Genomic DNA, 15,252 nt, shown 5'->3' on the forward strand with positions numbered 1-15,252 from the left:
CACGCGATCGGGTTGCTGTGCAGGCGGCGACGTGGTCAGGCCTGGAGATAGATTGCTGTAGGTGGTCAGGGTCGGCGAGACTGTGATTGGTAGGCTTGCTGCCAGGGTCAGTTGGCAGCGGGCGGCGGGCGGCGGGCAGCAGTCTCGAGGGAGGGTGGAGTGATGTGGTGAGAGACAGGGCTGTTGCAGGCAAAAGTCACGGCGGAGGGGCCAAGATATGCAGCACAGTGAAAGAGAAGCTAGCGGTTCCGCTGGGGCGCAAAACAGCTGGCGGCGTGCTCAGCAAGAATAAAGGGCTACGCAAATGACGAGCCGCACTGCAGCTGGAGGCGGCAGTGGCGGGGAGGCGAAGGAGGGCGAGTCGAATCAGCAGGGGAACGTCACCAGGCGCTGAGGAGAGCGGTGTAGGTCATGTGCGCGCGAGTGCATGCGCGTGCAAGCGTGGGTGTGTGTGGTGGTTGGGTGTCTTTTGCGCTCAGCAGGGCGATTCAAAGTCGATGTCATGCAGGCAGAGTGTGTGCGGGAAGCATGTAGGATGACGTTGGGCCATGAGCGAGCAGTTCCTCAGACCCTTGCTAATGCGCTAGTCCCAATGGGGTGCTAGGGCGGGAGGGCCGTGTGCCGGGACATGGGACGACGAACAGACACCTGGGCAGCTTTGCTGGGGGCGGCGCAGAGGGCGAGGCAGCAACTCCCAGAGAACACATACCTACATACATGCACGCTGCACACATCCTACATACGCACACATACACACAGACACGTCACGGTGAATTGATCACGCTCGCCCTCACACCCTCGCTGCCCTGCTCTGCTCTGCCCTGCCCAGCCACTCTCACTGCCACTGCCACTGCCTGCCCACTCGCGCCATCCGCCCTCTGTCATCTGGCGCGCCCGTGGCCTTTCATCCAAGACCCGCGCCCAACACCACCCACCTGTGCCGTCCATCACACGCGCCCTACTCCTTCGATTCATCAGCAACGCGACGCGATCCGGCCCATGAAAGCGCCGCCTTGAGCCCAGCATGGCTTCCATAATGGGCTGGTGGGCCGTCGGCCAGCTCCTCAGTATGCGCCCTCGAAGCCTATGCCATGACACACCATGTCGCCCAGATCACCACTGACCTATTTTTTGCTACAGAGCGAGACACGACCGACGCAGACCCGGATGGTCAGTTACCCATGCCCTCTTCAAATTCCCCGCGCCTCAAGCCTGTCTAATGCCTGCACCAGACGAACCCGAGGCCGGCCAAAAGGAAATCTTCACATCATGGGCTTTATCCATCCTCATCGTCCTGCTCATAATCGCCCTCTTTACCAGCTATATCCTGCACACACGCAAAATACAGGCCGTCCATGAAACCGTCTTGTCCATCTTTGCTGGTACGTTGCCCCACGCCCGCCTCCGTGGCCTCTACTACTCTTGCGCAATCGTCGTGACAAGCCCCAAGTAGTGCGCATACTGGGTTACAAGCCATCGCCCTGCAAGCTTGGGGCAGAAGCTCGATCAGCGATTGATTAGTGGGGTAAATCTGCACATGTTCTGTCCACTGCAATCCCGTCTTGGCTCACATCGTAACCGGAGCACGCTACCACATGCCCCGCTAACCACTTTCAGGAATGGTCGTTGGTCTCATCCTCCGCCTGACAGCAGTAGCATCCGTGCGGGATGCCGTCAGTTTTGACTACCAAATGTTTTTCAACCTGCTGCTGCCTCCCATCATCCTATCGGCCGGCTACGAACTGCACCAAGTGGGTTCTTACACACACACACCCCTGCTCCTTGCCGTGTCCTAACAAGCCCTAGGGCAACTTCTTTCGTCATATCGGCACTATCCTCACCTTTGCCTTTGCGGGGACCTTCATCTCTGCTCTAGTCCTCGGCCTTATTCTCTTCCTCTGGACCAGGATCCCTCTCGATGGCTTCAAGATCAACTTTGTCGAGGCCATGTCCGTGGGCGCCACTCTTTCGGCCACGGACCCCGTGACTATTCTTGCCATCTTCGATACGTACAAAGTAGAGCCCAAGCTGTACACACTCATTTTTGGCGAGTCAATCTTGAACGATGCCGTTGCTATCGTCTTGTTTGAAACTGCACAAAAGTACAAGGATGGCGCAGAGTCGCTGGGTATCCTTAGCCTGTTTGAGGCCTTTGGCATTTTCTTTGGCGTCTTCTTTGGCAGTCTGTTTATCGGTGTTACAGTCGGCATTGCCGTCTCTCTGATGCTCAAGTTCACCTATGTCAGGCGCTTCCCCAAGACGGAGAGTTGTTTGATTATTCTCACTGCATACTTGACCTACTTCATGTCCAACGCCATCCACATGTCGGGTAAGTACTGCAGACTTGTCAGTATGTATTGCCGCTGACCAAGTACAGGCATTGTCTCGCTGCTGTTCTGCGGCATATGCATGAAACACTATGCTTACCACAACATGTCGAGGCGAACACAGCTCACTACCAAGTTTGTCTTCCAAGTCACGTCGCAGATTTCGGAGAACTTCATCTTCATCTACCTGGGACTCTCGCTCTTTACCGATGACAAGCTTGACTACAAGCCCCTGTTCATCCTCATCACCGTCGCTGGTATCTGCGCAGCTCGATGGTGTGCCGTATTCCCGCTTTCTAGAATCATCAACTCCGTGACCCGGTACCGCCAGCGTAGGCGTGGAGAAGAGCTTGTGGAAGAGATTCCCTGGGCTCACCAAGCCATGATTTACTGGGCAGGTCTGCGTGGTGCTGTCGGTGTTGCGCTCGCTGCAGGCCTGACAGGTAATAACGGTGATACCCTACGAGCAACTGTCCTTGTCGTCGTTGTCTTGACCGTCATTATCTTTGGCGGCACCACCGCACGCATGTTGGAAATCCTAGGTATCCGCACTGGCATCGTCGAGGAAATCGACAGCGACGACGAGTTCGACATTGAAGTCGTCAACGGCGGCACATATAGCCGTAAGCAAGGTCAAGGTTATGGTCACACCCCCCGCCCCAGCCAAGGCGCCTTCACTCTCAACAATGTCAACAACCAAGAAAGTTCCTACTCTAGCGGCTCCCGCAGCCGCAGCAGTCCCCGAACCCGTCCCAACGGCGCCACACGCCGCAACTCTAGCCACGTCCGCACCCGGGACGGCGCAGATCAGGGTCTCCTCAGCCCCGGAGATAGTGCCTCAAACGACGAAGACGACATTGATCTCGACTTACCCCCGAGCGCCCGCCGTTCTCCCAACCGCTCCTCATCCCCACTTGCAGGCGCTTCCCAGACTGTATCACCGTACCCGACTTCTGGTCATAAACCACCAGAAGGACCGGGTAGAGTGGCTACTGCCACTGGTGCGGTTAAGCAGCTTATCAGTGAAATCAGTCATGATCCTGCAAACGCGTTCAAGCAGATTGATGATGGCTTCTTGAAACCGCATTTGTTGCTTGATCCAAAGGGTCCCGGTGGACCGAGTAACGTTTGATTTTTTCCAATCATTTCTTTTAGAGTCTATCTCGGTCAAGGGAAAACGGACAGGCACTATGTGCATTTGTCTGGAGCATTGGTGGCGTCTTGTGTTTTTTTGTGGAATCGGAAATGGGAATGAGATATTGTTCATCTCCGTGTCTCTCTCTGGACCAAGTGAGGTGAATGATTTGTGCTGTATTTTAGTCTTGTACAACATTGCTCGTTGCCTTACCCGTCTATATTGCCGGTACAAAAGCAAACGTGATGATAAACATATGTATTCGGATATCCCCATATGTACACATATCATGCAAACCACATTCATACCCATCATCCTCATCCATTCATCCCAAAACAACGCCAGTGTATGCCGCTAAAAACACATCACAATCAAGCAAAAAAAAACCCCCTCCCTCGCCTTTCTAACTTCAACCCTCAACTCTTCGCCCCCACCGTCCGAATCTGAAACGTAGCCCCAGGCAACGCCACACTCTCCGCCGTAACACTAGCCTGAATCCCCAGCGCAGCAAGACACCCCCTAATTAAGCCCGCGGGGAAATAAAGAAACGGCTGGACCCTAGCCTGTGAATTTGCCTCGCGCCCCAACGCGGGGTCGCCCGTCTGCGCGACGAGGGCAGCTTGCATGCTGGCGTCGTATTTCTTTGTGTCAAAGGACATGCGGCCGAGGGGCTTGAAGGTGTTATCGGTGAGGACGTAGATGCCGCGGTGGTTAGTTTTGAGGTTGTCGATTTGCTTGCGGAAGAGGAGGGTCCAGAGGTCTTTGCAGAGGAATTTGATGCAATCGAGGGGGGTGGTAGGGCGGGGGGCGTCGCGGGAGAAACTGCGTGTTTCGTTAGTGATTTACATTTGTTCAATCGGTCGAGTAGGGAAATTGGGTGGAAGAGGGGCAGAAGGAAGGGTGGATAAATGGGGGGGGGAGGAGGAAAAGGATGTTAAATACCGTTCCACAACCCCAAGACCAACTCTGTACCCCAGTGCTTCTAACCGGTGAAACACGGCTTCTCTACTCTCCTCCTCGTCCACGGTCCCCGCGACACCAACGTGGCCTCCGCCTTCTGTCCGCGCGGCTACGGTGCTCGCGGCGTCGTTGCCGGGAGAGCCAGCCAACTGCTTGGCTCGCGCGCTAGGTGAGGCTGCGCTGGCGGCACCGTGAATCCATTCTTCTTCTCGAGCGGCCAGGTCGGCGGTTATGCGGTAGGCCATGGGGACCAGTTCGATGAGGAGGAGGTCCAGGCATGATGTGTTTACTACCGAGAAGGTGGGGTCGACGTAAGGGGGTGAGGTTTCGCTGGGGACGGAGGCGTTGGCTTGCGCCATGTTTGAAAGGTGTTCTTTTTGCGTGTATATGGGCTTGTTTGCCTGTTGGGCGGGTATTTAATGTGTCGACTCGAGTGTACCGTGCTGAGGGCTGCGCGCGTTGTTGGATAATGTTGGTGTAGGGGCTCTGCAGATGGAATTGAGACGGCCCTGGATATCGAGTTGTTTTGTGTCGTACTATTCGTCACGGAGGATCAGTGCTGGGGAATTATCGGGCTGTAGGCGGGGAATCGCAGTCACAAAGCGCAATGCGGTCCGTCGGCGTTGGAGCTCCATGTGGGCTATTCAGAACTACTACCGTCGATCATCCGGCAAGGGTCCTGCTAGTCCCTAGTGTCATGGCTCGGCACGTCTTGCTAATATCCCAACACCACTTATGTAAATCCATCCATACAATGCTAGAATTAAATCTAGAACATAAAATACAGGGACTTCTATCCTGTTTCCTGACTAGAGTCCTAGAGACCTCACTTCGTTTTCCAACCTTAGGAAGCTCGACACATGGTGACGTGATGGTTGCCTGCGAGCCTCCTCTATCATCACATGCAACACCGCTTCTGCGTCTACGTAATTCTCCCGAACCTCAATTCCTTCCCAGTCCGCTTGCCATTCTACATCACCGAGCGCCTTCGCATCTTCTTGGCCATCATAACGCAGAAAACAACTCCATTCTCTTATCAGCATGCCGTACTCGATCTCCATCGTGGCATCCAATTCCCCTTCCACCCTAGCATATAAGCGAAATTCTTGCCTCCGATGCGCTGCTCTCCATGGCAAACCCATCAGTGGATATATTGTTTGTCCTCCCATTATTCTGACATGTTCTGGTATCGTGACGGCAATCTCTAGTATGCACCTATTGAGCATGTGGTTTACATACTTGATGCTCCGCTCCATAAAGTTTCGGAGTTTAATTGCGTATTCCGCCGATACCACACGATCTTATGGTGGCAAACTAAAACGGTTTTGGTGCTGGCCTTGCTCTGCAGGTAGACCCGTAGGTGAACAAGACTCTTGCATAATCATTATGAAAATCTTTCCCACGTCATCAGTCTCTGTGCTGCAGACTATCCCACAAAAGGTTCTCATCATGGACAAGTCGACAATGACTTGCAGGCGTTGGCATCTTTCCACAAGCCTGTTGATACAGGCATAGGCTTCTTGGTAGATCAACCGACAGGTCCTCAAGATCTCGACGGGTGCAAATTTTACGACTAGCCGAATGGTCGACGCACCACCGTACTTGTTGAGTGAGCGTTCCAGGACTAGGTGCTTTGTGGTGATGGATAAGTGCTTATAGATCATGAGCCTCAGCTCCGGGGGAAGGTCCAGGAAAGACCAACGCATTTTGAATGTGCTCGTGCTTGTTGGTATAGTCGATAGTTGTGTTTGATGAATGATGGACGAAAAGGGCAGATAGGTGCGCGACTATATACGTATGTCAGTGGAAAATGTCAATATCCCAAACCATGGTTAGCCTTGATGTCGCCTAGCCAGTCATCATTTTATGCGGGCTCGGATAGGTAATTCATTCTCCAAATATACCCAAAACAGTTCTCATTGGAAATTTCAACGATAATTTCAGGCACCCTTTCTTTTCGTTTTTCATTCTTCGCCTATGGTACTGGTTCTCTGTGGACATCCATTTACGGCTCTGTAATAGGTGATCGGTCGACCATAGGTATACTCAGTGACTACAGACACATTTCAACAAGGACTGCGAGCCCGCATGGCATGTCGAATAGCGAGGGTTCTTCTTGGGCATAACGTGCGGGACATACCCTATTCTGATCAGAACATGTTCATCACAAAAGCATTGATGCGTCTCAGAATCATGCAAGGGGTCTTTTGGTGTTCATAAATTTATTCATTCTTCTGCTCACAGTGGCATATGATCATTGGGCATTCCAAGACATGTCTTCATCTGGATTCGTCTCGCATCATCCATCGCGGAGGTCTATAGTTACTCTGCACGATTCCATCAGTCTCAAGATCCATCAATAATGCAACGTAGTTTACTCACTAGCAGTCTTGACAAACTCAACACCCTTGGTGATGTTGCCACCCAGGCCCTCGTAGCAGGCCTTGAGGAGAGTCTTCTCTTGGTCGTTCGCACTGCTGACGACGTCGATGGCCTTCTCGGCACCACTGGGCTATTGCAAAAGATTAGTAAAGCTACAGGATACGAAACATGTCAAGATCATCTTGGATTACTTACACCAAGCTCGATTGGTACAGAGAAGAACTCGGTTCCAGTAGCCTTCGCAATCGCGTCGCCACCCTCGACACCGGGGAGGTAGACATAGCTGGGCTCGACAATGCCCTTCTCGCCCTTGGCGGCCTTGATGACCTTTTCGGCGAATCTGTCTGTGGTCAGGCTGTGTCATCTCAAAGTAGAGCCACAAAAGACTTACCGGTATCCGGCGTAGGCCATGGAAAGGGTGGCTGAACCAGCACCATCCTTTGCCTGGACGACCTCATCACCACCGAATTGGACACGCTTGACAAGGGCTTCCATCTTGTCTGCTGGAATGTTCACGCTTGGCTTAGCCTGGCTGAAGAGCGGGACAATGGTCTCGCCAGAGTGGCCACCAATGACGGGAATGTTGAGGTTTCCGGGGTTCTTCTCGCCGATAATCTCGGCAACGAATGTCTCGGCACGGACAACGTCTAGGGTGGTGACACCGAAGAGCTTCTTGGGGTCGAAGACGCCGGCCTTCTTGAGGACCTCGGCGGCGATGGGGACTGTGGAGTTTACGGGGTTGGAGATGATGAGGACGAAAGCCTTGGGGCAGAATTGGGCAATACCCTCGACGAGACCCTTGACGATGCCGGCGTTGATCTTGAACAGATCATCGCGCGTCATACCAGGCTTGCCTGAGTCTTTGTCAGTGTTTGCTCGCCGAGCCGTAGAATATATCCAACTTACGAGGAATACCGGCGGGAATGACAACGATGTCAGCACCGGTAAGGGCGCCCTTCAGACCATCGTCCTTGGGCAGGTAGCCTTTTACAACCTAAACAACTTTAGTGTGTTTATGTGAATGCGGGGCGAGCACCTCATACCGCGGGGGTTGAGATGTGAGACAGGTCAGCAGCAACACCTGGAGTGTTTACAACATCGTAGAGGGCGAGCTCAGTGACGTGCTGGTTGTTCTTGAGGAGTAGAGAGAGGGGCTATTTCACATTGGTTAGCAGGTGCTGCAACGGGGGTCTATGGACCCTTTGGGTGCTCGCGGGCTCGTACCTGTCCGATGCCTCCGGAAGCTCCAGCTACTACGGCCTTGACCATTTTTGATGTGATTTGATGAAGGGAGAGGGGTGTTTTGTGGAGGGGCAAGTTTGATGAAAGCAATTGAAGAGTCGGTGAGAGAAGAGAAGAGAAGAAGAGGCAGAATGGTGGCTTGATGTAGGGTGAGCGCTGGACTATGCACTGGTTCTGTTGGTCTCGCGCAGGTGGGGGTGGAGCACGGGCCATTAGCGGCGGGGTACCGGGCGGAGCATGGGACGCGCCTCACCGAAAGGCCGTCACGCCTAGTGCTTTCTAGGGCAGATCGCATCAAGTCCGCGACAGCCCTGGTTTCGCCAGGCGGGTATGCAGTCTGGGTTCAGAACTCTCTCAGGCGTACATCAGTCGTGCAGAACACACCACTTGAACATCCACCTCCAAGCTGTATACACAATGCCTCCCTTACTGCTTCCCAGCCACAAGTCACGCATGTGATGTGCCTCGGTGCCACAGATGTTCGGAATAGGACGGAGCCCGCTAGAAAATGCAGGTACAAAGACATAGACCCGCGCATCGTTAAGTCTTTCAACCAACAAGGACCTCGGTCCTGTCCAGCGCGCTACAGGTACCGGAATAGACCGGGGCCTCGCTGCTAACGTCATGGCAAACAAGCCTCGCTGCCTAAGCTGTTACGGGAGAAGCATCACTTGTTTGCGACAAGCTAATTGACTTTCCATTAAGTGATATTGTGTTATGACGCCTTTCATGATACCTAGCCATTCCGCGGCCGTGTGCCCAAACACCGTACCTAAACGCCATATCCAAGATCAATCTGCTAACAATAGCGCACAACACCTCTCTCTGTCGTGTCGGCATCGCGACAACTAATCACCGAGAGTCAGAGGCTGGGTCAACAACTAGTTGTCTGCGTCCACGCGCTCGCCCTGAGCATCATCATCAGCGTCAGCCTCGCCATACCGGCCAAAGCCCTGTGGGTCGCCGGCATTGGGATCTGGCCCGCGCTGACCAACCGCGTACATCTGAGGCTGCTGCCCCATGGCGCCGTATGGGCCATACGCATTGGGATCAAACATGCCCTGCTGCGCATACACGCTCGGGTCGCCCTGCACAGGTCCTGGGTACATGGATGACTGTCGGTAGTCCTCTTGCTGGGCAAGGTGCTGGTTCATGCCGTAGTCGGGAGGAGCCATTGGGTGCTGGGCGTGCACAGGCTGAGGCATGCCGCCGGGGGGAACCACTGCAGCCGACGATTGCACGGCCGCGTTTTGGCCCGCGCTTCTCTTGTGTGGATGCGCCTCTTCACGAGGGACGATATCGATAAGAAAGTCAAACATGTCCGACTTGGATAATGCGGAGGCAATGTCGGAGCGCTGCAGAGTGCGACGCTTGTTCTCTTCGGCGTGGATCCACGCACGCATTGTGAGCTCCGTGATGAAGATGTCGCATCCCTTGGCGAATAGGATGGGCGCTTCGGCAGAGATCATCTTGACCTCGGGATCCGCTTTCATAACCTTCTTAATGCGAGCAAGCGGGAGCTGGTGCAGCTTGTAGTCATGTTCGTCCGTCTCGAGCTTCGTTACTTGTTGCTGCCAGTACGTGTTGAGAATGTCGCGGTAGTTTCCCGTGAGGCCTTGGTTCACCTGCAAGTGTCAGCTACTGAGACTCTGGGCGCCGTAGGCGTTTGGGCGTTGGGTGCGTACATTCTGCCAGGAACCGGTGAAGAGCTGTGGATCTGGAGCTTGGTTTTGCGCGGCAATCTGGACCAAATATCAGCGATGGGAAGCTCGGGGGAGCAATGAAGGCACAACAAGACGTACAGCTGCGGATGCGCCTGGAGGATGGTGTTAGCACAAGCGGTCAACGGGGGATGCGCCGGCTGGAGCTGCATCGACGTACCATAGTGACCGCCATTGGCAGGGTCGTAGAGCGGATTGCCTTGCTGGCCGTCGTACTTGCGGGGCGCAGCAGTGGCTGGGCGCATCTTCTGCTGGCCGTGGCCCTGGAGGTTGACTTGATCCATGGCGTGGGCTGGGTTGCGCAAGTGCGACACGGTGGGCTGGGTGCGCGTCTGTCAGGTGTATCTGGAGACCGGATGGCGCAGGGAAATTGGGCAAGGAGAGCGGCTCTGTGCAGGAGAGGTATGCGCAGTGCCCAATGAGTCGTCAAGAGATTGGTATGGGCGCGTTGTGGAAGGAGGGCGCGGGTGTGGTTGCGTCAAAGGTACGGTCTGAGTGGCCGGGAAAGGTGCAGAGAGATGGCGCGGGGAAGACGCGAATGCCTGTTTTTTGGGGCGAGAGGCGATGCTGCGGGCGGCCTGGCATCGTGTATGAGCTTCCTTCTATTGCACAAACTCATCTCGACTCTCGACGTTGAACAAGAAACGCGACTGACCTGTGCTTGGGCCTGGCGAATCAAATTCCAGCCCGAGTATATCTTCGCGGAGTTGATGGTTGGTTGGTTGGTGGGTTTCCAACGGGTCGACGAACCACAGCTAAGCAAGGGCCCCGACGTTACCCAGCTTCTCAAAGACCAGTGTTGGAGAGGGCGACGAGTGGGTGCAGCAGTAATTGATTTACTTGATTGCTCTTAACCGTAGTCCAAGAAGGCCGTCGAGGCGCGAGTCTGTCACGTAGCGAGCGCGCTGCAGCGTCGTCTCGCCCACAGCCAGATGCTCGCCTCATTGTCACTCGACCACGCTTAATATACCCATGTATGCGTGCTATCCATGTCGCACTGCGCCCGTCCGCAATGCCTAGAGCAGTGACAGCACAGGAGCGACGCCGTGTGTCTGCCGCCTCCATCACATTTGTGCCTCTTCAAGGCGCAATGCTCGGCCGCATCGTGACCGAGGCCTGGTGTCCTGATTGGCCCTCTGAGCAACGGGCCATGCCAGCGATGAGTTGTTCGTCCTCAGTTCTCTTCAATGCGCCATGATATGCACGCACGCGTCATGAGCCAATATGCCCACGCTGACCGCACACCAGGATCTCGACGGTTGCGGTCTTGTGCGTAACTTGACGTGGCGGACGCGAGCAGCAGGGGCAGACGTTCCCATGCACCAGGACGCCCAATGCAGGTCATTGCCATTGATGGCCTCTCGTATCACAAAATGCCCGACCAGCCTCGTACTATGTACTTGCATCCATACATAGTAGTAGCACATGGATGGTTCGTCGGCGGCCATGCAAGGCATCTGACGCAAGCAGCTTAGCTTTGCCGACATGGTCCGTGCGCCTGACCTTTTCAAAAAGTTGTTCTCCAAATTTTCCATCCTCTCCCCGTCACCGCCAGCATGGAGCTGCCAACGCACCAGCCGCTTGTCGACGACTCGGACGAGGATCTCTCCGATGAGCAGATTCGAGAGCTGCTCAACGAGGCTGCCGAGCGCATGCGTGCAAAGGCTGCGCAGCCTGCAGCTAGGGCCGAAGCCCCATTCAAGCTTCCCAAACTGACGCCTGGCCATATCGCCGATACTTACGAAAAGACTCACGGCAACATTACTCGTCTAGATCACTCAAAGCTTGTCGACAAGAACCAAAAGGCCTTGGCTAACGGCATCAAGAAGATTGAGGACCCGCTGCAAATCAAGAAGCAGAAGCAAGAGGTATGCCAAACCCCAGTCGCATCCCCACGCCTTTGATGATATCTATCCCAAATGTTTTTGCTGAGCAGATTCGGGCGCCGTCTTGGTTGCCTTCCTGCGCTACTGAGGCACCATTAGTTCATAGTTACACTGAGGCATCTATTCACTACACGCTTTTTGCATTCAAGCTTGTCAGTCACAAAATACTAATGGCTTGTTTAGGAGAAGAAAGCAACTGCTGGCTCACAATGGTTCAACATGCCCAAGACCGACCTGACCCCAGAGCTACGCCGAGACTTGCAGCTCCTCAAGATGCGCAGCGTCCTCGATCCCAAGCGCCACTACAAAAAGGACAACTCCAAGGGCGATGTTCCTGCGTTCTCCCAAGTCGGCACCATTATTGAAGGCGCCACCGAGTTCTACAGCAGCCGTCTCAAGAACAAGGACCGCAGGCAGACCATGCTCGAGGAAGTCATTGCCCAGGAGCAAGACAGTGGCCGCTTCAACCGAAAGTACCAAGACATCCAGGCGACCAAGTCGAGCGGAAAGAAGGCCCACTACAAGGCCCTCAAAGCAAAGCGCAACAAGGGCAAGATTGTCAAGCCTTGAGCACGTGTATGAAACTTCACGTGGTAATTGTCAACATGGTTGTGTTTTTGGGTGTTCGAGACCAGCGTTGTCTGGCTTGATATTTTCTAGCTCAGATCTGTCTCGCTTGTCCCACGGAACTTTGACTAAGACGCGCTTCTATTCCTCGTCTAGGTCGGAAAGGATCTGCTTGACCAAAGCCTGCATGTCCTTGGCCGCCTCCCGTCCAGCCTCCAACACCTCTTCGTGGTTTGCCTTGCCTTGGCTCAGGTGTTCGGTCAGCTGCGCCCTGTTCATGTTCTGAATTGTGGCATCATTTCCACAAGAGCCTGCTTCAAGGACAGCGACATTTGTGACTAGACTGAACGCCAGAATACGCATTCCTGCATGTCTGGCGACGATGATCTCTGGCACAGTCGACATGCCAACGACATCAGCCCCTAGCATGCTCAGCATCCGGCACTCTGCGCGGGTCTCGTAACTGGATGGATTAGCTCATGTCCGCCGCCGACATGTCAAGTAAGAATATTTTGAGAACATACGTTGGTCCTGCAACGAATGCATATACGCCTTCGTGTAGACGTCTCTGTTGCTGGTCAAGGCCTAGCTTGACCCAAGCTTTGTGCGTTCTTCTCCTCAAATCGAGGTCGTAGGCGTCTGATAGTGGTGGAAATCGTACACCAAACTCATCAATGTTGGGGCCACGCAGCGGATGGAATCCAACAAGCCCAGCCATGTTGAGATGCTGCATAGTGTTAGGGTGAGTCTTGAGCTTTACAACGACTTACGTACGTCGTTTAGACACACAATGTCTCCCACGCGGTAAGTCTGGTTGAGACCACCAGCTGCGTTTGTGACTACATGCCGTCATTAGCCCATGACTCTAGCTCTCGCCTCGCACGTTCCATACCAATCATGGTTTCGACACCAAGCATCTTGCACACGCGGGTAGCGAATGTGACCAAGTCCATGGAGTGTCCTTCATAGAAACTACCAATGTCAATATCAAACTTGTTCAAATGCTCTTCTTCCCCTGTAGTGACCTACTGTGCGCGTCCAACCAAAAGTGCGACTGGTGTTTTCTGAGGCCCAATGTGACCAAAGACAAACTTGCCCGCATGGCCCTGAACTATGTACTTGTCAGCACCCCGCATGATGAAGTTTGAGGGTCGCGCCTTGTGCATACCTGTGCTCTTAGGAAAGTGTGGAATTGTGCCGTATGCCAACTCGACCTTGGGCTCTGGCTCGATGGTGTCGGCAAGTCCACCTAGGCCCGAACCGCACACGATGGCTACCTTTGGATTTTGGAGCGTCTCGGGTAGTTGAGAGCGAACGTATTTGGCCGTCTCTGTCGCGCGGACATAGGCGTTTGGCGCAGCAGCGGCATCTTGAGTGGACTCCATCTTAAGCAGTCGCAAAAAAAGTGAAGTCAAGGAGAGCAAGTCTCTAGAACACAAAAGATAAATGGATCAACTGTGACTAGGGAAAATAGTCTAGGGAGTACATGTGACATTATCAGAGGCGATGACTAGGGTGCACAAGGAAGGCGGCGGGCAATTCCGACGACTGCCAAGACCATAAGCGGAATCGCAGCTAGCGCCATTGTCGGAGGAAGAAGTTGGACGGCTGGACGTGGGTTAAGTTGCGACGACAGCGACCATGGCCGCGCCACGATGTATGCGCTCTTTTCTGGGGCCAGCAAAGAGGGTCAAGGTATGAATTGATTGAATTGTTAAGCGCTGTCTGCGACGAATTGGCCCGCTGACTTGCAATGGAAAATAGATTTCACACGCCCCACGGCCATCCGTCCAGACCTTTTCGCGGAACAAGAGCTCGAAAGCGGACGAGGACAATGAGCGGGACTCAAGAGAGGACAGAGATGTCAGGCTCATTGAGAAGCTGAAGATGGACCTGGAGAGCGGCGATATGCCGCTTGATGCTCGGCTGGAGGATATGGGTATCGATGTTCAGGAATTCAAGACGTATGTTGGCTTGCCATAACGAGATATTTGAGGAGGACGAGGGTTCTAACAAAGACTCCAGTCTATATGCCAGCCAGCAAAAAGTCAACAAGCGCCAGCAACAACGGGAACCCAAGACGCGCGAGGAAGCTCAGCGACAGTGGAAAGAACTACAAAACACACCCGACCACCTTGGCCTCTTAAAAGTCTACAAGCGCGCCGGCGTTGAACCCATTAAACTCGCAAAGTACGTTTTTGTCATACCCTCCTTCACCCCCGGATTATATAGAAAAAACAGACTAACCCTCTGGTTCCAACAGAGAAAAAGACATCACCTTCCCCACCGACCAACCCCCACTAGACCCCAAAACCCAAGAAGCCCTCGACGCCCTCCGCACCCCCCTCAACGTCCGCGCCGTCCACCTCAGGCCCCTTCGCCGCACACCCGAATACGGTGTGCCCACCTGCGACCTCCAACTCCGCACCTACAACATCCGCAACCTGCTCCTCTTCTCCGACTTCGCCGTGCGCGCTGCATACTATATGGGTCTCTGCGCGCGCGGTCCCATCCCGCTACCACGCATAACAGAGCGCTGGGTAGTCCCGCGATCGAATTTCATCTTCAAGAAGAGTCAAGAGAACTTTGAGAGGGTGACGATGCGCCGCTTGATTCAGATTCAGGATGGACACCCGGATGTGGTCAAGGCTTGGTTGGCGTTTTTGCAGAAACACCAGTATCACGGGGTGGGCATGAAGGCGAATATTTGGGAGTATGAGGGACTGGAGAGTGCGTTGGTGGCGGGCGAGAAGGTCAAGGAGGATGATGTGAGTAGGAGACGGGAGGGCGCGGTGTTGGAGAAGGTCAAGGAGATTTTGGGGAGAGATGGGTTTAAGGAGGGGATGAAGGGGGTTAAGGGAGTTGAGCTGAGGCCGTGAAAAGGGGATTGTACGACTACTTACTTGTCCCATGAGTGTACCCTTATCGAAGAATTTAAAAAAAAAACAATGCATCAAGAAATATTGAATATATATATATATATATAACGTGTTTCACCACCGAGCGCCGCACCCCACCGAGCGCCGCAGTTC

The 15,252-nt window shown here is 54.0% G+C and overlaps 9 protein-coding genes across 9 annotated transcripts; 3 read left to right on the top strand and 6 right to left on the bottom strand.

Annotated features, from left to right (window-relative positions):
• Positions 1-1,024: 1,024 nt before the first annotated feature.
• On the top strand, positions 1,025-3,459 carry COCCADRAFT_6230 (uncharacterized protein; the record flags this gene model as incomplete). Its single annotated transcript, XM_007715511.1, has 6 exons — positions 1,025-1,067; positions 1,141-1,170; positions 1,233-1,382; positions 1,618-1,751; positions 1,807-2,329; positions 2,378-3,459. 6 exons carry the CDS (start codon positions 1,025-1,027, stop codon positions 3,457-3,459), a joined length of 1,962 nt encoding a protein of 653 aa, XP_007713701.1.
• A 419-nt stretch (positions 3,460-3,878) lies between these two features.
• On the bottom strand, positions 3,879-4,781 carry COCCADRAFT_99876 (uncharacterized protein; the record flags this gene model as incomplete). The annotated part of the gene is made up of 2 exons (XM_007715531.1): positions 3,879-4,284; positions 4,405-4,781. The coding sequence occupies 2 exons, from the start codon at positions 4,779-4,781 to the stop codon at positions 3,879-3,881; spliced, it is 783 nt and encodes a 260-aa protein (XP_007713721.1).
• Positions 4,782-5,231: 450 nt separating this feature from the next.
• On the bottom strand, positions 5,232-6,128 carry COCCADRAFT_38020 (uncharacterized protein; the record flags this gene model as incomplete). The annotated part of the gene is made up of 2 exons (XM_007715532.1): positions 5,232-5,722; positions 5,777-6,128. The coding sequence occupies 2 exons, from the start codon at positions 6,126-6,128 to the stop codon at positions 5,232-5,234; spliced, it is 843 nt and encodes a 280-aa protein (XP_007713722.1).
• A 668-nt stretch (positions 6,129-6,796) lies between these two features.
• On the bottom strand, positions 6,797-8,073 carry COCCADRAFT_99849 (uncharacterized protein; the record flags this gene model as incomplete). The annotated part of the gene is made up of 6 exons (XM_007715533.1): positions 6,797-6,934; positions 7,000-7,144; positions 7,196-7,658; positions 7,711-7,798; positions 7,848-7,958; positions 8,029-8,073. The coding sequence occupies 6 exons, from the start codon at positions 8,071-8,073 to the stop codon at positions 6,797-6,799; spliced, it is 990 nt and encodes a 329-aa protein (XP_007713723.1).
• An 854-nt stretch (positions 8,074-8,927) lies between these two features.
• On the bottom strand, positions 8,928-10,051 carry COCCADRAFT_99868 (uncharacterized protein; the record flags this gene model as incomplete). Its single annotated transcript, XM_007715534.1, has 4 exons — positions 8,928-9,671; positions 9,732-9,788; positions 9,849-9,862; positions 9,928-10,051. 4 exons carry the CDS (start codon positions 10,049-10,051, stop codon positions 8,928-8,930), a joined length of 939 nt encoding a protein of 312 aa, XP_007713724.1.
• Positions 10,052-10,245: 194 nt separating this feature from the next.
• Positions 10,246-10,419, bottom strand: COCCADRAFT_99843 (uncharacterized protein; the record flags this gene model as incomplete). The annotated part of the gene is made up of 1 exon (XM_007715535.1): positions 10,246-10,419. A coding segment is annotated over one exon (174 nt), but the record flags the coding sequence as incomplete, so codon positions are not given.
• Positions 10,420-11,323: 904 nt separating this feature from the next.
• On the top strand, positions 11,324-12,223 carry COCCADRAFT_27419 (uncharacterized protein; the record flags this gene model as incomplete). The annotated part of the gene is made up of 2 exons (XM_007715515.1): positions 11,324-11,635; positions 11,837-12,223. 2 exons carry the CDS (start codon positions 11,324-11,326, stop codon positions 12,221-12,223), a joined length of 699 nt encoding a protein of 232 aa, XP_007713705.1.
• A 138-nt stretch (positions 12,224-12,361) lies between these two features.
• On the bottom strand, positions 12,362-13,605 carry COCCADRAFT_99892 (uncharacterized protein; the record flags this gene model as incomplete). Its single annotated transcript, XM_007715536.1, has 6 exons — positions 12,362-12,683; positions 12,745-12,947; positions 12,995-13,059; positions 13,113-13,192; positions 13,250-13,331; positions 13,389-13,605. 6 exons carry the CDS (start codon positions 13,603-13,605, stop codon positions 12,362-12,364), a joined length of 969 nt encoding a protein of 322 aa, XP_007713726.1.
• A 256-nt stretch (positions 13,606-13,861) lies between these two features.
• COCCADRAFT_99863 (uncharacterized protein) lies at positions 13,862-15,099 on the top strand (the record flags this gene model as incomplete). Its single annotated transcript, XM_007715537.1, has 4 exons — positions 13,862-13,915; positions 13,985-14,184; positions 14,246-14,410; positions 14,484-15,099. 4 exons carry the CDS (start codon positions 13,862-13,864, stop codon positions 15,097-15,099), a joined length of 1,035 nt encoding a protein of 344 aa, XP_007713727.1.
• Between the last annotated feature and the right edge of the window lie 153 nt (positions 15,100-15,252).

Source organism: Bipolaris zeicola (assembly GCF_000523435.1).
Source record: "Bipolaris zeicola 26-R-13 unplaced genomic scaffold scaffold_108, whole genome shotgun sequence".
Lineage (NCBI taxonomy): Eukaryota > Fungi > Ascomycota > Dothideomycetes > Pleosporales > Pleosporaceae > Bipolaris > Bipolaris zeicola.